Source organism: Rhinatrema bivittatum, chromosome 14 (assembly GCF_901001135.1).
Source record: "Rhinatrema bivittatum chromosome 14, aRhiBiv1.1, whole genome shotgun sequence".
Taxonomy (NCBI): domain Eukaryota; kingdom Metazoa; phylum Chordata; class Amphibia; order Gymnophiona; family Rhinatrematidae; genus Rhinatrema; species Rhinatrema bivittatum.
In genome coordinates, this window is record NC_042628.1 from 7316389 (window position 1) to 7344035 (window position 27647).

The window sequence follows — 27647 nt, forward strand, 5'->3', positions numbered from 1 at the left end:
AGCTCCCCATTGCCACCTGTGAAAGCAGGAACTGGAGAAGTGGGTCACGCACGCAGCGCGCTGCGATTGTGTCAGCGGCACAGCCGGGAAGCAGGACGTCGGGCCTGCTCTTCTCGTGCGGCTTCTGAATCACTTTTACCTTTCCTTCCCTCTTCTGTTGCTAAGCTTTTGCCTTTGTGGCGTTTTCTGCCGAGGAACGGCGCATAGGACCTGCAGTGGTTTGGCACTGTGGCTTCTGTTTTATGGTTGCGGGCCTTCTCAACGCCCCTTGGATTAATCCTGCCCGGAGCAAGTATTGGGATATCAGACTAGAGTGGGTGATCCTGGCGATTTCGTTGCCGCCTTGTGTAATGTAGACCTTAGCGACACCCGAGGAACGCGAGGCCCAGCTGGCCCTGTCCACGTCCCGTGCAGACTCTTTCCCCTCGGAGCCTCGTGTCTAAGGATCCTCTCTGCTTGCTTTCCACTGCCTCAGCTGTTCCCTTTTCTGTCGAGTCTTCAGTGGTCTTTCTCCTTTATACTGAGAGCTGGGTGATTGATCCGTTCCATGATGTGGACCGTAGCTTGATCTAGGAGAAACATCCTCGGTCTGCTGTGGCTCCCGTTACAATTGTAAGGAGTAGAAAAGCTTTCAGATCTGGATATTGTGAATAATTAATTTATTTATTTATTTATTTAATGGTTTTTTCTATACCGCCGCTCATCAAAGATATCACGTCGGTGTACAAGGAACAAAATACGCAATTGCGTGTACATATAACAGGATAAAAATAGATTTTAATAATAATATAATAATAATAATATAATAATAGTAATAATACTATATATATTTTTTTTTTATGGAAAAGAGCTGGAATAGTGCAGCAGTGCACTTTGTATAGAGGTTATTGGGGGGGCGCTATTTTAAACCTGGTGATATAATCTGGGCCCAGGCTTGTTCACACCGGAGAGTAATATTGCAGATATTCTCCGTCACTAATACTTTTTAAATTTCTGTTTCAGAATTATAGCCAAAGAGTAGATTCAGTGGGCAGGCGGGTGGAAACCTGGGATATTGTGCAGATAAGTCTGCCACTGAATGTACCCAGATGGTTACCTGGGTGGCTTTAGGACAGGTATTTTTACTTACCCGGATGTCTGTGCTCGCCGGCTGACGTTTAGCCATGACCTTGGGACCTCCATCACCACCTCTTCCTTCCAGCCGCATTTTGAATTTGTGCAGGGAGTGCCTCGCCAGACTAATCTAGCCGGGGAGAGGGGGTGGGATTTTCACACTGCAGGTATTTCTGGGTAACTCCAAAAGTTACTCAGATTAAGGGAATCTTGGTCCCATGAGGCGATGAGTACTCACAAGGGAGGTCCAATAAATAAACCTTTTATGAAATTGCTATATCCGAAGACATCACAGTGCATTTTATGAAAACCTCTCACTAAAGAACAAGTCCACAATCCACCAGGACCCTTGAACGTCTCTGCTGTCCCCTCTCAGGACCCCCCCAGAAAAAAAATCAGACCGTATTAAAAGTCTACTTCCCTGACCACCCGACACAGATCAACGTTTCGAATCGCCGCGTCGTCGTCTTCATTCTGACAGCTTGCGTTCTAATCCACCCTGCCGCTGCATTAATGCAAATTCAGCAAAGGATCCCTCCATTTCATTCACAGCCAGTACCCCTTTCCATTCCCCCTCCCCCCCGGGTGTGAATTAAACGGAGCATCTTCAAATCACCTTACTTGTTCTCGGGGTTTCACCGGAGTCTCGTCTGTACATTTTCGGGAGCTTTGGTTTATCCCTTCTAGGCCGCTTCATCGTCTCCGTTCTATCAATCCTGGCGCGGTTCTGTGCGACCTCTCCTACAGCTGCCGAAGACTGGAGAGACCAGGCTGCAAGAGGTGGAAAAAGGACCTGGAGCCCTGGGTGGCTCTCTTAGGCGGGAAGAGAAGGAACCGGTTAAGGGCGGGGGAGGGTTCTTGCAGGCCGGTGGCATGCGTTTGCCGCATGGCTAACAGCTTCTAACTCTCTGTGCTTGGCAAAATGTTGGAAGTGATAAATGAGAAATGCATTTTGTGTGTCTCTGGGTAATTGCCTGGAAAATCTTTTCCCTGCCTCCTTTCATGGCCCATGACAAAGTGATGTGATTATGAATCTGTTCAGTGCACTTTACATTAATAGAGGCCCTGCAGACCTCACAAGCCTTTTGCCTTTCTGTGCCGGTTAGCTGAGCCCCAGCTCTCTACGCCTACAGCGGCAGCTGCTCTTGTAATCATCTGGAATTGATATTCTTAAGTGCGCTGTTTCATCCAGGTTCTTGTAATTTGTGAAATTCAAGGCTTGCTTTCTTTCACGTATGATTGTGGGATCATTTTCTTCCTGCCGGCTCGTGGAAAAGAGGAGAGGCTGACAGTACCTGGAAACGAACCTCAACTTGTTGGCCAAGTGAAAGAATGAGAGCTGGCATCGTCCTGCATTTGCTGTGGGTGATTTCTCTTCACTAATTAGCTATGGCATTCCTTATTAATAGGTCGGGAGGTAGATAAGGGGTTTACATTTAATTGGTAGGGATTTTGCTGTAATCCACTTAGAAGGATATCTTCAACTTAAGTGGAATACAAGAATTTTTCCATCAGTCAATCGAGATTGTACTTTTGCTCCTCAGCAGTCGGAGGAGACCCATCCACCCTTCTCTATAACTGTTCCAGTTTGGCAAGGCTGAACGGGGGCTGTTTTCCCCTTATCAGGCTGAATGCCTGGACTTAAGAGGGACCCTATCTCATCTCTTTTTAGTCACTGGCATCCGATTCAGACCTGTAATGCACCGAGATCTTAGCCCTTCTGATTTTCATGAAAAGTCCACATACTGCCTGAAAGTGATCAAGGAGGCAACTGTGCATGGTCTTCTCTATCAAAATATAAAACATGATAAGAGAGATGTCCATTTAATTTGTAAACCAGGAAAGCTAGGTTAATGCACACTGTGTTTGGGATCATGAAAGCACACGGCAGTCAAAGGCCAGGTATACTAAATGGGACTGCATGGGGAATACGTTTTAGTATATCTGTCTCAAAGTGGCGTGCTTAGGGTCAGCGGCAGATAAAGGGCCTTCTGTTCTGGCTTTCTCCTAACTCCAGCAGGCCAGCGCTCTAAACCTCTGCACGTAAAGATACGTCTGTCTAGCTATCGGGGATAAATGCATACTATTCATTTGCACAAACTGTCTTAGAGGAACGTTATGGTTATAAATGAGCAGGAAGAGACGATTCAGAATAATGGCAAGCAAATCACTGCACCCTTTGTATCTCGTTGCATGCATACGGTTTTCCATGGCATCTTCTCACAATGATGCGACCTACAGAAAAGAGGGTATTACCATTTCTAAAACTGCCTGTTCATAAACACAACATTACACAACATAGAAGAAATATAAAATACAGAAGAGCAACAGCAAAACAAGAATGAAAGCAATAGAGCAGCTGACGGGGAGAGTGTGTAATTAATTAGGAGTTAAAAGCTGAGGTAAACACCCGGGCCTTAGCTTGCTTGCAGCAGTCAAACTCTTCCCCAGCTAAGAATTGCACAGCTTAGGGACGGCAGGAGAGAGCGAGCTTTTTCTTCCAAGACTCAATGAAGTTTATCTCCTTTTAAGGAGGGCTCTCTGTCTACCCTTCCTGAAAAGAACAAAGGTTTACTTTTGGGGAAATATCTAATAAGTCTGCATAGATTTAAAAACGGATGATGATCGTTTTTCTCTGAAATTCTTGCTGTCGTGCATGCTAGCAGGACATTCCCACCCTCAAAGGGCACCTCAGCCTTACTCTTAGGTGTAGGGAGAGGTCAGAGGGCAGGGAAGCAGCTCGATAAAAGCTTTGGCCTTTCTGAGAAGATACTGAAATGAAAAGTATGGTGTGGTATTTAAGAAGTTAAACACCAGCGACTTTTCTGGAAGGGCCGAGTCTCTGCAGCTGCCCGGCGGGATTAGAGCGGGTTATGAAGGAAGACTAAATGAAGTTTAACCTGCTACTCTGGAGAGGTGTTGACCTAATTTTCTTGTTCTGAGACCATGGGTAAAAATGAAAAGCTCAGGGATGCATTAACGAGAGCTTTGCTAGCAGCACTTTGAGGTTTGGATGGGACCGGCCGCCTAACGTCAGAACATTCAGCGTTGAGCAGCGTCTGCTAATCTGCGGAGGGGCTGCTGCTGGTTTTTCAGCTCTTCACACGCAGATGATCGTGGCCTTTATTTCCCCTTTCCTTCATGGAAGTGGACGAGTTTTTACCACAGCCGTTTATACTAGGCCAGATTAGACCGGCTGGCTAGGAATTCAAAGCAACACTTGCCACTTTTGTATAGATATAATCTTTAGGTGCTTCCCGTTGCCCTGCAGATGTGGTTGAGGTCACTTAATTTTTCTCCCTTTCCTTTTGGGCATCCAGGTTAATCAGAACCAGCCTTCTTCAGACATGCTTACTGTAACAGTTAAGTGATCAGGGCAGATTTATTTCTCTTGTTTGTGCATCTCAGATTGTAAGCTCCATGGAGCAGGGACGGTCGGTCTCCTGTGTATCTGCACAGATGTGCGCATGCCTTGTAGCACTACAGAAATGCAGAGTAGTATGTTCTCCCTCACTGTTCCCCCCTCACAGAAAAGAAGAGCATCCTTAGCCCGGTCATAAAGAAGCAGACCTCCTGTCGTATTTACTCTTAGTGCTTATATCAGTTGAAAAGTAAAACGCCTTTGTCTATTTACTGCTACTGCTATTTACCTTATGGTTGTTTGTCTATAGTGACCCAGAAGGGAGACAGCCAAAATTAAAAAAAAAAAATGTAAAAACCCTTGTGCAATCCATTAATAAACACTTGGACTAATTAATCCCTTCCCCATCCCAAATATGACAATCAATAGAAGCCCCTGGCTGAGTCTCTTCCCTTGCTTCTGAGGGACTGCCAGGGCCACATTTCATGCACAGTGGAGTTAATTATTCCTCTGAAGTTTGCAGTGCTCTGTCTGTCGCTTGGCAGCCTATTCCTCACAAGACGGTGAGATATCTCTCTCCTCCAGCCCGAGGCCGTTCATGGCAATGTGTAAGAGGGTCCTTCACAGTCTCCCTAATTACACAATTTGATTATCAGATTGTACGGGCAGTGTAATTAAAAAAAAAAAAAAAAAAAAGTTCAGAATCGTTCATTGCAGCTTTTAAAATGAGACGCCCGCGCTGCAAGGAAAAATTGAACTCTGTTTCCTGCTCCTGCGTGGTCCCCTGCCCTCGTCCATTCCCTACTCGCCTGCGTTCAGTGCCCATTTCTTTGAACGTTGCATCAAAATTCATCACCATTGCCGTTTCAGCTCGATCCCTCTTATCACTTCAGGGCTCTAAGATGTTGTGCAATCCATGGGAAGATGACCCACATCAAAACGCAAAACCCGTTCTGCACATCCCTGGGTCAGAACTCTTTAACTGGTTCCTAATTTGCACCTTAAACTCTTTCAGTAAAAAAAAAAAAAAAAAAAAAAGTTCTTTCCCGTTGCAGACGAGAGACCACGATCTGTACAGAGGCGGCTGCATGCACCCGTTTCATTCTTAAACGCTCGTGTACGGTCCCAGAAGTGCGCGCCTAGGGGCCTCGCCTCCTGTGCGCTCGCCATGGTCGCAGCGCGCTTACATGGAGTAACATGGCCGCGTACACACGATGCACTGAAGCACGTGGCCCCGTCCCACGAGCCAGCCTGGGGGCGAGGATGGTGGCCATAAGATAAAACTGAACAAAGCGAGGATGCCTGGAAAGCCCTGCTCTAGAGAGGGGTCGTGGAGCGTTCTAGAAGCCGGCATGGCTGCGAGGCGTGAGCAGGTTACGGAGCTGCCGGTATCGCGCCTCTCGCTGTCCTCCTTGACCTGGCGAGGAAGTGCATAAATACAGTAAATGTTCCCAGGCGGAGAACACGGAACACGATATCTTGACTTGGGGCCGGATCCGGAGAAGTCCTCGAGCGCCGGCAGTGTTTTTTGCACTCCGTGTGTCTGAGGTGACACAAGTTCTCTTCGGATGAGTTATCGCTGTTCCGTGAAGAAACAGCAGATTAGGTGTCGCTTTGCCTTTTCACGGATTTCTTTCCCGCTCTGGGGAAAGCTCCTGCCGGTACGAAGCGTGCACGGAGATGATCCCGTTGCGACTTCTCGTATCCCGGCACCGAAAAGTTACCCGAACGATGTGTAGGAAGCCACTGTCTTGTTTTGAAAAGGTGAGACTTTTCTTCCCATTTCAGCAGCTCCTGCCTGCAAACTGAACTGTGCCAACTTTACCTGGCATACCTTGTTTTACCAGGGACTTTGGGTGAGAAATATTTGCAGACTTGGGGGCCTGATTCACTAAAGCTTTCTTTCCCCTCCTCCCCCTGGACCCAGAGTTTCTGTAATACCGGACCAGGCCCCGTTACGGTGGCGTGGTGAAGAGAGAGCCCTGGGACGGCTTTCTGACCAGGCTCTCTCTAGGCCTGTGGTGTTTCCTTTTACCGCGCCAGTCGCAGGGACGCAGAGAGAGGGGGGGGGTGGGGGAAAGCCAGGCTGGCAAGCTGAGGCAGACGTTAAGAGCCAGAACGCCTCTTCATTACAGACTTTACAAAAGCAGTCACTGGGTGAGAGGAGGGGGAAGAGTTGTTCTGGGCGGCGGCGACGACAAATATATTTTTGCTGAGGCAGCTAAAAGGAACCCTGCATTTGGACTTAATCGTTGAATGGCAAATTCATCTCGCACGTGCTCGGGGCTGCTAGAATGTCGGTAGCGGCAAATCGCAGGGTCCTCCGCTGGCCCCAGTCTTACGCACACGAGTCCACTTTGAAAATGAAGGCTGAGGACTACGCGTACTTCCCTCATGCGGGCTTCAGCCCTGCGCAGGTTGTTATAAAATGGCTCTCCCATGTGTATAATTTCTGATGCGTGCTGGATTGCTAGGGCCCGGTGTTTATGATTTGGTTTTAACTGTTTTATTATTGCGTGCGTGATGCACTCATGTTTTAGATTGTAAACTGCACGGGGTCTTTTTCTAACCTTTCTAAACTGAATGCACCGGAGATTTTTGCTTTTTTTTTTTAAATTCTTTATTTAAATTTATGATGAAAAAAAGAAACCATCCTTCATGAAAACAACAAAACAACCCCCCCCCCCCCCAGAAGGGAGCAAAAACAAGATGATACACAAAACATATCGTATTGGGCAAATTACAGAAAGATTACGAACAAACACATCACGTCTGTACGCGGTATCCATAGAACTACATTGAGGAAGAATGGTTATTCCGATACGCCCAATAGGGAGGCCAAATCTTATCCTATAAGAGCATATTACGGGTGCGCTTCTCCATCGGAGCAATCTCATGACCCTGACTCAGCCAGCGACTCAGCGTAGCCGCCGATTCCGCATTGAGGCGATCGTAAATTCCCCGTGTGTATTAAATGATCTGCCAACCTCTTTTGCTTCGAGGTGAGGTTGTGTTCTCCTCCCCCCAAATCCCCCACCAAACATAGTTCTGGTTTAGTGGTTTTCCCTTTTCCTAAAATAAGGTGGCAAACCACCATGATGGACCGCCAAAAGCCAAAACTATTTCGCAGGAACCACCAGACGTGGATATAGGAACCTGGATAACCACAACCCCGCCAACACAATCCAGTGGAATCAGAAACTTTAACATAAGATAAAGGATATCCGAATGCTCTGTGGAGAAGCTTTACCATCATTTCACCCGGGCGAACACACAAAGAAATCGTATGCGCTTTCTCCCAGATTCTTGCCAGTTCCAACTGAAGGTCGCTATTCCATTGCTGAGTTACGCCTAATGGTGGTTCTTGCATAACCTGTACTTGCAGTAAGGCCTTACAGAAAATGTGTGTGAAAATGCTGGTTTCTGCTTAATTTTTCCTGTGGTACTTAATAGAAAAGTGGACGCCTGTACGTGGGACTCGTGGCAGCTGCGCAGAAAAAACGGCCGAAACGTGGGAGAGGTGCTGCCAGTCGTCAAAATTGGAAGCCCGAGGATTTTGTTTCCTGCAGTTTCTGGAAAGGAGAAAACGTTCCATAGAGGAAATTAGTGAAAGCCAAATCACTGTCTGACTTTCATCCAGTCCTTTAAGTAGAGCATTTTGGAGCAAAAAATACCTCGTTTCTGAATTGTGCAAGCAAATGCACTCGGGGACTTCTTGAAGTTGCTTGTGCCCCAAAACGTGAACATGGCCTTCTGGGAGGTCTGAAAACAAACCCCTGGTGGTACCTGTAGCCTCGGACCAGCAGATGAAAATTCATCCATACAGTTATCACTTTCATTGGCTTGGGCCGTTGGTTTTGCTTTTCCTCCTTGGGAAAATAAATTGAGGCGATAACCCTGAAAAGATTTTGAATGTTTGGTTTCACACTTTTATGGATCGATGCCGTTCCCTTCAGACAGAGGAGATCTGCAGGAGCTGTGTGGTTCTTGCAGCTTCCAGGGGGAAGCTTGAGGATGCAGTGCGACGTCCCTAAAATCGACCGAGTGAGTGGGGAAAGCGGACGAGAACGCGGATGCTCAGAGAATCCGCGTTGGCGTAGACCACAGAATTTAAGGCTCCGCCATTCTCCTCCTCTGTTAACACCTTCTCTCTCGCTTTGGCAATATGATTTCTATTGAACTTTTTCAAATGAAGAAATGAACAGGTTGTGATGTTGAGTTAATTCCTGCTGCTCCAGACTTACAGACCCAGAGCAGAAAGAAGACGAGACCGATCTGTCTTCAGGCTGAATGGGAGTAGATGTGCCCATCGCAAGTCGTCATCGTCATCCCTTCCTAAAAGTTATTAAAGTCTGTGGCTTGGTCCCAGTGCTGATTTCTGCTTCCTCCTTCTTCTACAGTGGTAGGGAAAGGGTCCGGATCTCAGAACATCTGTCCAGAACAAAGCTCTGCAGAGTCTCCTGTCAAATTGGATCTGATGGGATTTTGCTGATAGTGGAACTGCTCCTGAAGAGAAGTAATTGAGTTTTTGTGGGTTGTTTTTTTTTTTTTTAAGCATTTAGGTACCGTGAGTTAACCTTCAGAGAATAAACTCCCTTGACTGGAACTCTAATCAGAACCATCCTGGTGCCAAAGGAAATTCTTTCCATGTGCTCGTCTTTTAATCCTTTATTTATTTATTTATTTCCCCCCAGAATTACACCTGGGCAGAACCACCTCCTATGTCTACAGCCTCCCCTTCCCCTTCCGGGGCTGCAATTTCTCCTGCCTAACTTTGCACTGCTGGCCTTCACCTTTGTAACCCATGCAGGACATCAGACACCACCCTGCCCTTTAATTGTGTGTTTCAGACGCCTTGTGGTACCTGAAGATAACTCGGCATGAGGTGAATAGAAACAAACAAAGTCCGTACAAAATGTCCACAGCATTCTTGGATGTTTTCGATCTGAGTAAGGCGGCAGATCAAGAGAGAGGGAGTAATGGTGTAGGTACCAAAGCAGCCCCTTTAACTCTGAAAATGGCTTTTCTAGTCACTTCATAGCAAATTGCTAATTTTTTTACTTGGTGATGCAACCATAATATTAGAGATTTTGTTGCAGGATCCCTCAAGTTATTAGCCTTGAATCTCGGGGGCGTTGCTTATTCACCAGCATATAGCAAATGGAATGCACTTAGCTGAGGGCACGGTGATCTGGGGCCGGGCCAGAACATGTAATTTCCTGAGGTAATTCTTGCTATAGATCTCTGGGTTAAATAAATGCCATTTCTTTGAAATGAGGATGCCATTTCCGCTCTTTCTAGGTGCATGACACTGGTTTTCCAGCGATGGAAGTACGGTACAGTGTGCTTGCAGCATTCCTGGCTAGAACAGATGACGCTGCCGGAGGAGTTTCATTCTCTTGTAAAAATGCGATTCACCATGGAAATCCTTTGCGATGACTCTGCTGTTGTGACAGTAACTGGGAGAGTCTGGTGTACCTCTTCTTCTTAACGTCCTTGTTTTCCAGGATTTTTGTTGGCAGATAGCAGTTTCTTAGCTCGCAGCCTGCTCATTGGGTTCTTCTCCAGTGAATAAACCTGTTGAGCCACGGTAGATGTTGGCTTGGCCACCAAATGTAAGAAATGCAATGAAGCTCGTGTTGTAAGCCTTCTACATTCTGAGGCAGTCTGTGCAAATCCCAGCTGTGTTAGCATTGGCAGTGACCCGGGGTAAGGTGGCTCCCCTAGGTCTGTGTTTCCCAGCCCTCTTCTAGAGGCGCTCCTAACGATGTCCATAATGAAGATGCATGAGCAAGACTTGCATACACGGTGGAGACTCAGGGGTATGCAAATCTATCTCATGCCTATTCATTGTGGCAATTCTGAAAACGTGACTGGTTAGGTGCGCCTCCAGGAGAGGGTTAGCGATACTGATTTCCTGCTGCATGTTTTGTCCGCCATTTCTCAGGCTTTGGGGTCTGAATGGAAGAGCACAGTTCTGTCATAACTTCACATTTTGCTGTAGACATAAGGTTAACGTTCCACCCCTTTTATACCTTGGTATCTTCTTAAATCTCATACTTCTTGTGTAGCCGAACAGTGATAGCGGAGAAGCAGAAGGAGCATTGCTGGCTAGGACAGGCCAAGTTGTACGGCTTCCATCAACCCGTCCAACTTAGTAAAAGATACAGTAGTATAATCTAAAAAATGCCGCTTGCAAACAATGTAGAACTGGGCTTGGATAATCGTATGCATGTCGGAGCAGAATGTAGGATGCAGCTTGGTCTGCTGGGAAAAGCACATAAATAAATCCCATAGGTACAGTGTGCTCTGTACAGTGAGCTAATTAGACTAAAAAGCCGAAGAGACTTAAACTGGGTGGGATCTTTTGTTTTTGGTCCATTTCTAACAAAATTGTGAAATACCCCGGCTGCAATAACAAATTAAGGGAGGAGAGCTCCACTGTTTTGGAGGTCGTAAAGAACTTACGGGCCTTTCTAATGACTGCTGGACAAGATGAGAATTTGGTTTCCGAAAGGGGGAGAGCCTACGAGTGAATGATGTATCCTGGCTGGCAGAAGCCAGTTTTATAACTTTGCCCTGCAGCTTTTGTCAAGCTGGAAAATGAGTCCAGTGTCAGGAGATTCAAAGTCACATCCCACCATCGCTGGACACGACGTGGCCGTACAGAGGGTGCTCACGCATGGATTATACACCCTTTATTTATTTATTTATTTAAAGATTTTTATATACCGCAACAATAAGACATTTTCATGTCCGTCTAGGCGGTTTACAAATATACATACATAATATTAAAACAAAAATGACACAATATAAATTTAAACAAATAAAAGTCTGTTGGATTTAACAAATTATTAAAGTTGGTTATACTATACGCATCATTAAATAAGTATGTTTTTAACATTTTTTTAAAGTTCCTAAATTAGTGTTGTGTTATATATATATATATATATATATATATATATATAGTACAAGTCATTGGAAGTCTGTTGTGGTGTCCAAGTACTGCTGTGGTTTGTAGTGCAATTTTCACAACTGCGCTGCCCCTTTACAAGACCGACCATGAGTGGAGAATGAACTCTCTCATCCTCGAGTGCTGGGAATGGCCATGTTGCCTAGTCACATGGTCAGCTGGGTTGATACAAGACCAGATGGTTAAAACAGTGCATCACGAGGGGTGAAATAGACTTAAGTGCTGTTTTAGTGGCCTCTAGTTGCTTCCTTTGCACTGTAACTCACTTTGTTATGCTGCAGTTTCATGCATTATGTATTTGTTCTCGGAGTCTACCTTTCATTGCCTTTACACACACACAAACACGTTTATCATACTGTACAGTGCTTGTGGGCTCGTTTGTGTATCATACATTTTTTTTTTTTTTTAATTTATGAGAGAAGCTACCAAGAAACGTGAAGCATATATTTTTTTTCCCCCAAAGTGAAATCATTCCGGTTATGAAATGTTTAATTACCACCGAGCTTTCGTAAATGCATACTTTGGTGACCTGATTGGAAACAGAGGATGAGATAAGGCTCTCAAGGACCATGGAAACACTATTAGAGAAATTGAATTTGGTAGCAATCTGACTATCATGGGTGGATTTAAGGTAAAGGATCAGCAGAGATGATACTGAAAGACTTTCCGAGGTAAATTCAGCCACTTTCATTTGTACCTAACGAGTTGACATTTTTTTTCCTTCACGATGGGCCATGATGTGGTGATGACCTGTGTCATGTGATGTTAGAATTGTGTTTGCAGGTTGCCTTGCGAATTGTTACCGAGAATTACTTTGCCTTTTTTTTAGCCCCTGTGCTTACTTCTGTTGAAACCATATCCCATACTCTGCCGTGTCAACCGTTTGAACTTTGCCCGCTCGGGTTCCCGACTGGCTCCGGATTTTCAGGGTGGGTTGATCCAGTCCTGGTTTTACTCCCCATTGCATGCAGGGACTTGTAGTCATGCTTTTTCTTATGGAATGCCTTAGGGAAATGAGAACAGGTCCCTGCATGCAATGGGGTAGAACCAGGACCGGATTAACCCGTCCTGAAAATCTGGAGCCTGTTGGCAACCCTGCGGCCTGCTAGGGATTCTCCACCATGCTGCTGCCGCCAGTATATCTTTCAGGGAAGAGATTCCCTTCCAGTAAAATCGCTTGTGGGGTTTATGGAAGGAAGCTTTAGATCCTATTTTTTTATTAGTGGTAAAGTGCTATTAAAGATGAAGACATGGGATCAGAATGGGAAGAACCTTTTAGTGCGTCAGCGCTGTAGCGAGAAATGACGTTGGTTCATGCAGAGGGAGGCGTCTGGCGTTTCACGCCTCGCATCCTTCCATGTTCTCTAATAGCTTCCCTTCCCGTCTCGACGGTTTCTGTCCACGTAAGGAGGTTTACCCTTGGTTTTGGTTTTTCCCGCGGTCACAGACTAGCGAGCTGCTTGCTTGACTTGGTTCTGTTTCCTGAAGAGCTAATGGGGGCGCGTGGGTCCTTGGCCTGCAGCTGCTCTGCTGTGGTTTTCACGTTTTAATGGCGAGGAACTTTGTACTGCGTTTTGTGAGTCTTTCGTTGCCCCAGGTATAGGGAAACAAAGGCAAGCAGTAATGCCCTGTGTCGATCTGCGTAGGATGCTTACTGCTCTGAAGATTCATGGAGTGGAACGCGAGGCGGGCAGATGGTGCTTAGATAAGGCTCCTGCTCGGATGGCGTTCAGCTTTCCCAGGTTATAGTTTGCCAGTACAAATTAGGTTTTGTTACATTAACTTACAACTACCATGGAAAGTTGTATGTGTGTGCTTTTTCCCCGCTAAACTGTTATCTTTTTCCTGGATTATATTGGCTTTGTAGTGAACAAATTGAGAGTGGGGAAACTGGCTGAATTGGAGAAGCATTTATGAAAACAAGTTTCCGGACAGCCAGACTTTGCACAATAAAAACAGTGCTTTAGAACTGGCAAACACTTTGATTACGGTTAATTTGGAAAGGAGCTGGCTGTCTCGGGGCGGATGTTGTCCAGCCCTTGCTGTTTTGCTTCTTGCACAGCAGTATTGCTCAGCATCCAACAGCTTCAGTAGGGGAAAGCAATTAAAGCGCCGTATAAATACGCCGGGATTAGCGTTGGCCATCAGTTAGGGACCTGCCTGTTGTTGCTTTCCTAATTTCTGTTCACAAAGCGAATGGATCATTTTGAGTTTATTAATAACTCTCCAGTTGACGCCCAGCAGATTGTGCATTAAATGTGCCTTTCCCCAGTTGTAGCACCGCTTGTATTTCAGTTTAAAATAAGCCCTGTGGTGCTTGTGTTAGATTTCTGAAATGCAAAAGTGCTAGCAAACATAACTGCATTAAAAATAACTTTTGTTATAATGTGTGCCTGCTCCGACTGCTCAGTTCTTACAGTGACTGCAGCACAGGTGCTTGAGTTGTATAAAGAACAGGTACTGATTCGGAAAGAGCTGACTTTATTTTGGGGGGGGGGGGAGGGGGTGCATGCTGGTCCACCTGGGGTAAACTCTGCAGAGGGACGGGGACTGCTCTGATGCTTCCAATGTTTTCCTGCCACCCCTAAAGCTCTAGTGGCTGCTTTCTAACAAGTTGTACCCTGCCTCCCGCAAAAATTAGCAGGTGATAAGTTCAAATAAAATAAATGGTTATAACTCCGATGCCAGCGAGCTTAAGGCTGCCAGATATTCTGGCAACGGCCTTGCTAGTTTTGGTGGCCCTGTGGATTATTTCCAAAGTTTGGGCGAGGCCCTGGGTATTCGATGAAATATGGCGACTTGTAAGAACCAAAGAGAGAGAGACGAGGCCTGGAGCAGCCTAGCAGTGCAGCGGGAGAGGTACAGAGAGCAGAGCTCCTGCGAACGCTGGTTGTTGGGTTTAAGGATTGGAATTGACCCAGCTCATCTTCCCGCACTGTTAGAGAAGAGGGCAGAACGAGCAGGGCCAGTTGGTGGTCGTTTGCCATCATTCACAATCTTATTTATTCATAATATTTTTTTTTTTGTTTAAGATTAATACAAGACATGAAATACTGAAAGAAATTAGTCGGCCAATTCTAACTTTTCGTTGCTCGTTACTAACGGGCCTGTTAGGGCCGTTGCAAGGGATGGACGACGCTGCCCTTTCGAGTCAGCCTATGAGCACAGAAGCCTGAAAAGAAAGGGAGACGCCAGAAGCAGTGCCCGGGCACCGTTTTGTCCAGCAAGCTTCCTGGACTGAGCGTTGTTGGCAGTACAGCCTGCATAACTAATCAGCGTGGGATGGTTTAACCGTATAACTCTGGGAGTTAGCCGTTCTAAACCTAACTGCTCTCGTTGAAAAAAGGGCAGGGATTTAGCCAGTTAGGGCTCGCTTTCCAAGCTGTCCGGCTAAGCTACGTGGCTCATTCTGAGTGGAAAGACCGCAGGCCTTAATCCAGCCAGGCAAATTTCCAACTAAAGAGTTTTAGATTTGTCTGAAAACTCAGGTAAAATTGTCCCAGTATCTTTCCTGCACAGAATGAAATCTGGAGCCAAAGGAGTAATCTTGCATTTTCTCGTTGTCTGGGTTTTGGCCCAAGACTGTAACTAACGTCTTCTTATCTGAAATGCTGGCTTGTGAGGACCGCTGACCAGAAAGTCGGTTGCCGTGAGAAACACTGCCAAAGGCAAGTTTCCTAACTCCGAGGATGAAGGAATTTCGTTCTGGACCGCAGGCTGCTGCCTCGTGGGTGCTCACCTGCCCAGCAAGTTTCTTTGCTGCTTCTCTGCACGTTGAACGATGACTTGCAGCGCTCATGCATACAAATCTTATCCTAGTTCTAGCAATCGGCCAGCCGGTGATAAACCCAGCCATGTTAAAAGCAAAAAGCTTTATTAGCTCTCCACTAGGATGGGAGTGTGAGGAAGCGAAGACCTTCACAGAGGCCCTTCTTTGGCCAAACCTTTGTGCCATGGCTCAGAATGTTTCGGTGGATTAACCCTTCTTGTAGCTCGTTAGCTCCCGAGATTGAGTTACTGCTACCTTTGTGTTTCACTTTCATGCAAGGCTCCGTGCAGCACGGCAGGAGGATACCTGCTGAGTCAGTTTCCTGGAGGACGACTTTATTGTGTCTCTGTTCCGTCTCGTCATAAGGTGAGGCGTACATGGCGATAACCACACCGTGTGCTTGAAAGCTGTTGGGAACGTACTCTCAGCACCAACGTTTGCAGAATCCGAATTTCCAGAAAACAATGTTTATTTAGCCTGTGCCTCCCATGCAGGAGAGATCTACGGTCGCTCGGTGTAACTGCTGTAGGGTGAGATGTTTTCATGTCTTGTTAGTGCGATTTCTGATCAGTTCTTCTTATTCGGTAACTCTTCCAGAGGACTGCGCTTAAAATCTACCTCTCAAATTTTATCATTTAACCCTTCGAGGGCAGCCACTTACGAGACATCTAATGGTGGACCAGTTTCAAAACATAGAAAACCTACTAAAACAGACAACTTTGCTTTGTTCTTTGATGATAGTGCATACTTTATTTGGTCAGCAGTGATGAATTAATTATCATGATGAAGGAATCACAACCTTAGGAAAGAGCTGACTAGTTTAAGCCATGCTTTGGTTATTAGTTGACTGGATTATTGTAACGCATTATACCAGGAGCTTCCATCAATCAGTCTGAAGCGCCTACAACTTCTACAGGATACAGCGGCAAGGTGTCTTGTAGGCGCTAAGGGAAATGCGAATCGTTTTGTTGTTCTTCTGGGACTTACATTGGTTTCCTAGCAAGATTACAGGCTAAAATTAAAGAATTGCCACTGGTGCATAGGTGTTTACATTTGGAGATTCCAAAATATTAATCTGATCTTTTGAGATGATACAAACCAGTTGGAGCATTGCATTTGTCTCAGCAAATGCTGTTGATAGATGCACCTAGGCTAGTAGCTCATTTAAGGGGTAGTTTTTCAAAAGGGTTTGCCTGCGTAAAATGGGGTTTTACATGTGCAACTGCACTTTACCCATGTAAGTGGGCTTTCGAATTGTCCCTAGGATATTCACGTGTAAATGCATTTTACACATGATTGTGGCTTTTGAAAGTTGCTGTGAGAGTCTGTTACATGAAAACGACCCCCTTTTATGTGCACTGTGCTCATAGAGTTTGCCTGTTTAGCCACAAGTCTTGGGAATTCTGTTCTGTTGGAGCTTCAGACCCTTTTAGAAAAGAAGTTAAAAGCTTGGCTCTTTGCTGAAGCGTTTACATGAAGAGCTGTATTTTTTTAGACTGAGTCAATGACAGTGTGTGGTATTGAGGGGCGCTGTATTTTTAGACTGGATACCGTTGACCTGTCAGTTACAGTCCAGTGTTATTAAATAATAAGGTATTAATTGCTCTGGAGGTTTTTTTTTGTAATGAGGTTGGAGGGTTTGGCGGTGCAGTTTTCCAACCTGCTCCTTTTTATTTTGCAGTTGTTCAGCCACAAGCTTTTTGTAAGAAGATAAGAAATTGCCATGCTGGGTCAGACCAAGGGTCCATCAAGCCCAGCATCCTGTTTCCAACAGAGGCCAAAACCAGGCCACAAGAACCTGGCAATTACCAGGTTCTTATGGCCTGGTTTGGCCTCTGGTTCTTGACATCTCTGTAACCCTTTCTGGGCTGTATCACTTTCTGGCTTGGTGTCTGCTGGAGCCCAACTGGGCATAGGATACCAGGACCTAGGCTCTCAGCTCCGCTTCCTCCTGCTCCTCTGGGCACACATTCTCTTGCTGGTGTTGGGACTGCGCTGGGTTTCTGACCCTGGTCGGTTATAAGTAGGTACAATACAGCCTGTTCAGCTAATTAGTGCTCAGGCTGATGAACACTGCGTGCCATTATCTGATCTGCAAGACGCTTTGGTCATTTAAATGAGCAGACAGCAGGGAGAACATATTTAAATAAGCTCACTGGAGACCATTGTACAGATATTATTTATGATTACCAGCCTGTACAAATTAATTTGCAGATTTGTTCTGTTCTGCCGCTGTTCCACTGCTGTATCTCATCGTGGCTTCTTGGTACATTGATTGCCAGTCATGCTGTCTTTGGTGATCCGGGTTGTCCAGATGGTGCTGAATGCCAACAGTACCTTCCAGTGCACGGAAACACTGTCTTATTTCAAAGACTGCACGAACCGTACTCGCTCGCCATACTGCAGTAGCATCAAGGAGGCTGAAATCTTCCTGTCACCTAAGTCCATGAAAAGTCTGCTAACCTGAGACATGATCTGACTGCAGCAAGACTTACATCATTGTCTTGTGATTTAGGGGCATGTACGCCAAACCGTATTAAAAAAAAAAAAAGTAAACTAATTCTTGACCATCAAGAAAGCACAAAAGACCTCTCTAAAAATGCCCACTTCTGTCCAGTCCCTCCCCCACTAATATCAAACCCTATATCTAATCCCGACTAGGAACCTGGTTTGAACGGCAAATTGCAGTCTTCTTCAGGGGATACCACCCCTTAAAAACCCATATCCTAAAATACCATCAACTAATAAAACAAATATCACACACACAACTTCATGTTTGTAATTGCCAATTTTAAAAATTTGAATCCAAGAATTCCTTTAGTTGTCAGTTTTCTGCAACTTCATGCTCATTATACCAACTGGAAAATATTAAATAATGAAATATACAATATAATATTACAAAATAAAAAAATATATATATTTAAATAATACGTATAAACACCCTCAGAATTTTAGAATAAAACCTGAATTTATAATCTGTGGTGTTCTTCACAGCCTCCTTTATACTTTTTTTTTGAACGTCTATTGTAACGCTGTAAAAACCACAGACAAACAGAGGGATTACTTGAACAAATCCAAAACCCCAAAATTGCCGGTTTCAACTACATTGATGCCCTCATGGGTTTTCCTTTTGGTTTTGATATTAGTGGGGGAGGGACTGGACAGAAATGGGCATTTTTATATAGGTCTATTGGGCTTTCTTGTTCAAGAATTATTTTACATTTTTTTTTAATAAATATTTCTATTTAGAGGCGTATATATTTGCTTTTGGCACTGCTTGTGTTCGTTTAGCTGTATATTTCCATATGGCCCCACTTGTCACTCTTATGGTACGTGTGTGAATGTGACGAGCGTGAAATCGCGTCCCAGCCATAGTTTTCGATCATGGTGGCTCCCTTTTGAGTGAGACCACACACTTTGAGCGAAGAGTAGAAAAGTCTCTGGGTGCCGATGTTAGTTTGGTGATTCCATTTGTAATGCAGACCTTGGGAGTATATCATCCTTCTAATATTTAGAGATTCTGGTTTTCCATACAATTATACTTACTTTAAAAGTAAAACCGTGCATGGAATTCATTATTTCCTGACATTTTTGGATGGTAATTTTCTTTAATTGCTAAAGGATTGCAGGATTGTAAGTAGCAGAGCTGTTGTGGATTCTTAGACCATTTGTTAACAATAAGAGGACCTGCAGAATGGATGCGAGAACTCAGTACTTCAGAGTAGGGTCAAGCAGATTGTAAAGTGCGGTATTTCTCAAGACACAGGGACTGGGAATTGCATTACGTAATTTGTGACTGGCTAAGATCGGTAGTTACCTGGTAACATTAGTAAACGATGGCCTAAATATCCTTGAAGGTGACTGCATAGGCACCGTGGACCTAGCCTGCCACTGAGAGCACAGAAGGGGGACAGGTTGCAGGAGTCTGTGACCTGTCAGATCGAAGGGGAGTGAAAGGGATTGTAACTGATGGCCATAGGGCTGTGTGTGAGGAGAATCATCGGTGGGATAGCATTGCATTAGGTCTGGGATTACAGAGAGAGACTGATGTGGGCTGCTGGGTCTCTGCAGCGCATAAACTGAATGCCCTACATTTAGAGCTGCTGATGTTAGTTGTTTATAAATTGTAAATAGAGGTGTTTATTTGCCAGTTGTACCAAAAATTAGTGTTTATCGGTGTCTTGGCGGCACAGATATTATCGGGTATCATTTTCTGGTTGAATCACATACATACATTTGTGCAGCTGAGGAGTCGTTACTGTGGAAGCAGAAGGATCCAGGGTAGGCAAAGAAGGGGAAGTAGTGTTTTTTTTTTCCAGTATTTATCTAATATCTATTATAACATAAATAGTGTTTCTGATTTTAGGCCAATAAAACACCCCTGATGCATAAGAACATAAGAAAATGCCATACTGGGTCAGACCAAGGGTCCATCAAGCCCTATCTGCCCAAAACCAAAGAAAAAAAATGAAGACTTCGAACCTATCCAATCTTCGACCGATCACATCTCTTACCTCTCTTGCAAAACTCATCAAATCCATCATTCTTCACCAACTAATTGACTACCTATCTGATAACTCTGGCCTTCATCCAAATAACACAGTTTCCGTAAAGATCACAGCACTGAAACGCTGCTTCTCTCTTCATTTTACACTATACTACGCGGCTTCGATTCAAACACTGATTATATTGTAGTATTACTTGATATCTCAGCTGCATTTGACTCGCTTGACCATAAAATACTCATTCATCAATTACAATCCTTAGGCATAACCGACGCTGTATTAAACTGGTTCAAATCTTACTTACACAATCGCCCACACCAGATTAACATTGGTCCCTATTTTTCTGACTGGTGTACGTCAAGGTTCTTCAGTCTCTGCTATTCTACTTAATACCCCCTGTCACCTTCTTAGCAACCTCAATATTCAATTCAGAATTTATGCTGACGACATCCAGTTTTTCGTACCATACTCCACATCATGGTCCAACACCCTCGCAACTGTCTATCTATCAAAACAATACAATGATGGCTTTCCAACAACCGCCTCTAAAACAGAAGTCATACCCTTATCACCTATTCCTCATTCTGCCTGCAGCCCCACTTCTCACTTACTCTTAGATGGTATATCGATTCCCATCGTATCAAAAGCCCAAAACCTTGGTGTGCTTATTGACTCGCGCTTATCTATGTCCTCCCATATCTCTACAATAGTAAACAATTCATTCTATAAACTACATCTACTAAATCGCATTTGTCCTTTGCTGTTTTCACATGACATCCGTACAATTTTACAATCTTATTCTTACAGGCATTGACTACTGCGATGCCCTCTACCTCGGCCTCTCAGACAACGCTCTTCGCCCTTTACAGTTAATACAAAAAAAAGCTGCAAGCATTTTGACCGGCACCTCCCGCAAAGAACACACATCTTCAATACGATCATCAATACATTGGCTCCCAGTAAAATTCAGAATACAGTACAAAGCTTTATCTGTCGTCCATAATTTAATTCACAATGACCCCTCAACTTGGCTAGGCGCTCTACTCGGAATTTACCAGCCCAGCAGACAACTTAGTTCATTACACAAAAATCTCCTGGGGACACCGTCAGTAAGGCTAGACGCGCCTTCTCAGTCGCCGGCCGCATGCTCTGGAACACTCTCCCGGACCATCTAAGACAAATAACATCTCACACAGAATTTAAAAAAAAATCTAAAACATTCTTCTTTGCTTTGGCCTTTAACACTCCCTGACACCACTTTCAGCTGACAATTCGTATCAAACTACAATTTCTGGAGCCTTCGCTTTTATTTTTTTCCCTCTCTCCTTATCCCTTACCAGTTGTTTATTGATGCCTGAAGATGCATTTTGTAATTGTGGGCACCAATTATTAGGAATTGTGTCTTCATAGAGGACTCTGAGCCTTGCTATGGAGCATCCTAAAATAAACGTGGTCAGCCCGGTGGCTTAGTGGCTAGCCTGTCATTCCGCTGTGCAGAGGGACCTGGGCTCAGTTTTCGGGTCAGGTTGGATCAGCCGGGGGATGCCGTGGAGGGACAATGGCAAGACCTAGTGGCTGGATGCCAGAGGGAGCTCTGGGTGCACGGCGTGGGCGGAGGCTTTGTTGCTGCAGTCACGGAGGGAGAGAGAGAGAATCCCCAGGCAGCTCTGAAGGAAGGCTTATGGCACCAGATAGCCCAATGGGGACAAGTGCAAACATATCTGCCCGTCGGCACGCACATACGTACGTTTGGTTGCTTAGACGAGAGGTGTTTCCAGGGGGAAGGGGAGAATGAGGGGTGTTTCAGACTCGTGTTTGGAAGCTACGTGTGCGCGCGCTGAGTTTCCCAGAAAGTAGGCGTGTTGTAGGCATTCTGCTAACGTTCACCACTTTTATGCCATTGCTTGGAAACACGTAAGAGCAGGCGCAAACGTTTAGCTTCATTAATGACCACGATGTAGGAGGGGGAAAATCGGCCTGCGTTATGCGAGATTAGCAATTTACGTGTAACGTTGCTGCTGCCGTTTTTTATTTTTTAGGCCGTACCTCGAGACTAGTTACGTTCGGATACAGTAGGCAGTTCCCTCTCCCCAGAAGGCTTCCAGTCTTAAGTCTCCAATGTAATAAGACATGAGTAATAAAAAAACCCGTTAACTCACAGTGCAGCGAGCTAATAGTATGTTAGTGTATCAGGAGTTTAAAAAAAAGTGCACAGAAATAATGAACAGTGCACACAAATCAAAATGAATGCACACAGACCATGATTTAGGAGTCTAAACAATGCTTTATGTGCACAGCAGTTAATGTACCTAAGGTTTATGCACAGAAAGCAAACATTGTGCATGTAATTCTGTAAATCGCTCAGAGCTCTGTATACCAAATGATTCATAAACTTTAATAAACTAAACTAAACATGTGAACTTGCAGGACCCCAGCACCACGAGCTCCAGAAACTTTACGCCGACCAGGAGTTTTCTTTCCAACATTAAGAGAATGTGAGTTAATCTTGCTGTAGCGAGTGGACTGGTCTCGGTGTCTGGAACGGCCAAGGAAGACATCAAGACTTGGCTGCACTGGTCAGGAGCAAAGGTTTATTTTCAGAAATCAAAGAAACGGCCAAACAAAATGGTAGCTTGCCTCGCTCTAAACATCCAAGCAGCTCCTGCGCATCCTGTTCAGGACGACCCAGATGCGTGACCCTGCCTTCCGGTGGCTGGCAGACGCTGGATCGCTTCTCCGGCTTTGCTAGATCTCTCCTCATCTTCCCCACACCTCTTTTTGGGTTCCTATCCTGCTGCAGATTTTGGGATCCGCAAAAAAGGTAGAACCTTTCCTGGCGGTCCTTACGCAATATGACTTGTGAAAATGTTGAAAAGAAGCTGGGCCCCCCCCAGACCGATCCCTGCGGCCCCCCCCTTGGAATGAACTCCCACTTACTGCTTCCCATCCAACCAATCGCCTTAGGGCCCAAACCAAGGCTGATTAGTTCGGAGCCTGTGTGGAGCTGCGTCCTAACTGCATCCACCTGGCCTGGTCATTGATCCGCTTTGACTAACAAGATCTAAAGAGCCTGAGATCTCATCATCCATTGCATTCCAGGAATGCGGCAAACTTCATTCATTTACTCTCCGCCTCAGACTGCGACAGGCCTGTAGTTCCCAGCCTCCCACTTTTTGTGAAGAAGAAACCACATCCGCCTGCCTCCAGTCCTCCGGAACCACTTCTGTCTCTAAAGAAGCATTGACGGAGGCCGGCTCATGTAGCAGCGAGCACAATCCCCATCCACAGTCTCAGCCCTGGAGCCGGGAGGAAGGGCAGAGAGATACGAACGAACGGGCAGGAAGCTGAAAAAAGAATTAACAGGATGAGGAGAGAGGGCTCTTGATGGTTTTGTGCTGGGGGTGGCTACGCATGTAACATGAAAACAATGCAGTCCTGAGCCTCCTCCTTGCTACCCAGAATAGTGTTGCTTCCTTACCTATATCCGATTTTTTTTTTTTTTTTTTTAACATTAAAAAAAAAAAAGTTTAACTTCCGCAGAAATCCGGCAGCGGATCCTATTGTAGCAGCAGCCTAACACGCCAGTGCCCGCCGTATTCATTCTGTGCTGACAAAACATTTTTATACTTTCTGGCCCAAGGAATACAGATCGGTCTTTTGTTAAAGAACAGTGAGTGGATTTTGTAATTTAGGGAGCAATTATTAAATTGCTTAATTCAATTATCTCTCCTCCTTTTCATCTGCGGCCCTGCGGTTTGCTCATATCCCGAAGTACTCGACCGAGGCGAAAGTTTCAGCTCCACCTGAGTTCGGTGAAAACGCATCTCCTGCTGCCGCCAGTTCTCTTCCGTACCCGCTCCTTGCAATTCCTTTCACGAGTAGAGCAGAGACTGAAATAAAAAAAATGTTCAGCTAGTGCAGCTGACATTGGAGAGGCCGGGCAGCTAAGCAAGGCTCAAACTCTGTCGGGGCCTTATGAGCACCAGGGATGACCACTAGCACAGTTCCCGATCTGTGGTCTTCATTACTGGAGCCTTCAGATGGGGGTTTATTTGCATTCAACCCCCCCTTTTGCCACCCATCACCAGCAGAGGGAAGGGGCTGAGCTGAGCAGGGTACAGGGATGCCCGACACCCGAAACGTTTCCTCACGCAGCTATCCTAGAATTTTACTTGACGTGATCTTGTCCTGGGCATCTTTCTACTTCCTACTACTATTTATCGTTTTTAAAATGCTACTGGACTTACACAGCGCTGTACAGACACACGTGAGAGAGTCCCTGCTCCAATGAGCTTGCAAGAATCTGTAAAGCGTGCATTATAGAGAAGTACTTTGAATTTTAACAAACAGTTTCAAACTGGATGTGAACGCGGCCAGAGAGGGAGCATAGTGCACAGACCGGGGAGTTGGCTGTGGAAGAGCGGGTGCGTAGATAAGAGCGCCTACTGAAATGTCCTCATCCCTTTGGGGTCTGAGTTGCACGGTTGCTGGGATTTTTTAAAACTTTGCTTGTCTCTTCAGGTAGCAAGATGGGAGCACAAGACTCGCTCCCTGACCAGGCTGCTTGGCTCACCGTATACAGGATGTTACTGCTTGGGAGTGATCCTTGTGCTGCTCGCCATCTTAAGGAGTCACTGGTAAGGAGGCCTGTTTTGCAGCAGCAGGTTATTTCTGTTAACCCCTTAATTGCTGTCTTATTTGCTACTTGTATAAAGAGGACAGTTGAGACCTGGCGAGAGATGTGTGTTTTTGGTTTTGTTTTTTTTAATTCTGTTTTAAAAACCTGCTCCCCCGGGATCACCCTTTTTAATTGTTGCTGTTGTATTTTGCTGCACAGGTTCAACGGGTGACCAGGCCCAGTGGTGCCCACATATATACTCCGACCTATAGTGAGAGACCAGGCTGACTAACTCCAATAGTGTGGCTTGTGATTTTTGAAGCAAGCCACGTTATTTGATTTGCATGTTTTTAGGGAGTGAATGAGCAGATTAGCACGCGTTTGCTCCTCAGCTCATTATCGTGAACGCGCGGTGCCGGTGGCAGAATAAGGCGAGGTATTTTAAATACCTCGCCTTATCGCTGTCGGGCCGTTTACTGCACAGCCTAACATGGCTTCATAAATGAGGCAACGGTGGGCAACGTGACCTGCTCAAGGCGATAGGGAGCGTCCGCAGGATTTCAGCCCTGTCTTCCCTGGCTCTCAGCCTGCTGCTCCAACCACTAGGCTCATCCAACCTGTCCATTTTCCCTTCTTGCTACACAATACTGCGGACCCTACTTGGGGTTCCCCCAGTGATGCAGAATTCAGAACTGAGCCCAACACGCAAAAGGAGGTTTTTGCCAGCGATCTGTACAGAGGAATTATTGCCAGCTTTCTGCTGGTTATGCTCTCCCTTCCTGCACCTATCATTCTCCTGCTGCTTGAAAACCAGGAGCTCATGCGATGCGTTTGCCCCCAGACCCATCTCCTGTTGGGTGGTTTTCATTAGATCCATAGAGCTGGACTGTGCCAGTAAAGCCACCCAAGCAGCCCGAGTTAGCAATGCACAAGCATTGCTAACTTGGCCCAATGTGCTGTGGCAATTAAAAAAGCAAACAGAATGTTGGGAATTATTAGGAAGGGAATGGTGAATAAAACGGAAAATGTCATAATGCCTCTGTATCGCTCCATGGTGAGACCGCACCTTGAATACTGTGTACAATTCTGGTCACCACATCTCAAAAAAGATATAATTGCGATGGAGAAGGTACAGAGAAGGGCAACCAAAATGATAAAGGGGATGGAACAGCTCCCCTATGAGGAAAGGCTAAAGAAGTTAGGGCTGTTCAGTTTGGAGAAGAGACGACAGAGGGGGGGAATATGATAGAGGTCTATAAAATCATGAAAGGACTTGAGGAAGTTTAATGTGAATCAGTTATTTACTCTCTCAGATAATAGAAGGACCAGGGGGGCACTCCTTGAAGTTAGCAAGTAGCTCATTTAAAACAAATTGAAGAAATTATTTTTCACTCGGGGCATAGTTAAGCTCTGGAATTCATTGCCAGAGGATGTGGTTACAGCAGTTAGTGTAACTGGGTTTAAAAAAGGTTTGGATAAGTTCCTAAAGGATAAATCCATAAACTGCTAATACGGTAATCAATAAGCAATAGTAGCTTGAGATTTATTTAATGTTTGGGTGCTTTCCAGGTTCTTGTGACTTGACTTGGAAACAGGATACTGGGCTTGATGAACCCTCAGTCTGACCTAGTATGGCAATTCTTATGCTCTTATGACAGCGTTCAGGACAACGGGTCGGAAAGTAGATAATGAGGGTAGATCATAGTTTAATTGAAAACAGTGTAATTGAGGGCAATAAACATTTTTCCTTTCTATGCCACTTTTGTTTTACTGAGATAAGTCTATTTGCATTTCATAAGTGTGAGATGTGTAGCGCAAGACTAGCCAGGTTAGCAATTCATCGGCAATGATCTTTTTTTTTTGCTTTTCCAGGATGGGGCATGAAGCCTTTATTTGGTTTCTAAGGTACCTAAATGTAAACTGAGAAATTTAATAAGCATTCTGGCAGGTGCAATGGCTTATGAGGCAGATGTGGCTTGAGAGAAGGGGACGGAACATAGAAATGACGGCAGAAAAAGACCAATCGGCCCATCCAGTCTGCCCAGCAAGCTCCCACACTTATTTTCCCATACGTATCTGTTTCCATACTTATCTGTTTCACAGACCACCAACTTCAGGGCTCTTGTTGGTAACTGTTTGATTCAAGTTTCCTGCCATCTCCTGTCATTGATGCAGAGAGTAATGTTGGTGTTGCATCAAAGGTGAGCATCAGGCTTATGTTTAAGGGTTGTAACCGCCGCATCAAGCAAGCTACCCCGATGCTTGCTCACCCAGACTGCACAGATTTATGTCTTGTTGGTTGTTGCCTGAATGTAAATCCTGTTTTCTACTTTTTTCCCCCTACCGTAGAAGCAGAGAGCAGCACCATATATGTATTCAAAGTGATATATCAGGCTTAACTGGTTTAGGGTAGCAAACGCCGTAATAAGCAAGCTACTCCCATGCTTATTTGTTTACCCAGATCATGAAGTTTAGTCCTTGTTGGTTGTTGTCTGAATGCTAATCCTCTTTTCCACATTTTCCCCTGCCGTAGAAGCAGTGAGCAACGCTGTGTATGCATTCGAGTGATGTATCAGGCTTAATTGGTTTAGGGTAGTAACTGCCGTAATAAGCAAGCTACCCCCACGTTTATTTATTTACCCAGATTGTGTAGTTCAGTCCTTTTTGATTGTTATCTGAATGCAAATCCTCTTTTCCATATTTCCCTTTGCTGTTGAAGCAGAGAGCAACGTTGGGGTTGCATTAACTGTGCAAGGGATTTTTTTGAGTAAGGGTAGAAATCACCAGGTAGTAGCTGTCATTCCAGCAAGCCACCCCCATGGCTCTACTCTTCATTCCCATCCTCTAGCCTTTATGGATCCACAGTGTTTATCCCACGCCGCTTTGAAATCTTTCACAATTTTAGTCTTCACCACTTCCTCCGGAAGAGCATTCCAGGCATCCACCACCCTCTCCGTGAAGAAATACTCGACGAGACGGTCATTGCGTTTTTAAGTGACAGTGGAGCTCCAGCTATGATTTGTGATGACAAGAGGTTCTCATGGAACCCTTCCAGCATCCCCTCAAGCATACGGCAGTCGTTTATGTGCAGTATTTTCTTCTTCAAATGGCTTCAGTGACTCATCCTGTGATTTTTAAAGCAAATCTAGTCTTCTTCTTGCGTCCCTGGCTTGCACAGGCCTTTTGATGGAGAATATACTAAAACTACCGCAACCTTGAGTTCTCTGAAAGATCACGTCCTCCGTATATTTGTGCTCTGATCACCTGATCTGGAAGACTGGAATAAAATGTTTGTGAGGGGTACGGTA

The 27647-nt window shown here is 45.2% G+C and overlaps 1 protein-coding gene across 4 annotated transcripts in view; it reads left to right on the forward strand.

The window, feature by feature from the left end:
* The window catches only part of PEMT (phosphatidylethanolamine N-methyltransferase), a 78835-nt gene that overhangs the window by 13703 nt on the left and 37485 nt on the right, over nt 1–27647 (forward strand). For all 4 annotated transcript variants that reach the window (XM_029577149.1, XM_029577147.1, XM_029577148.1 and 1 more), the window contains one exon: nt 24243–24358. In XM_029577149.1, coding sequence (XP_029433009.1) covers nt 24243–24358 — 116 coding nt within the window. The remainder of the gene's footprint in view (nt 1–24242; nt 24359–27647) is intronic.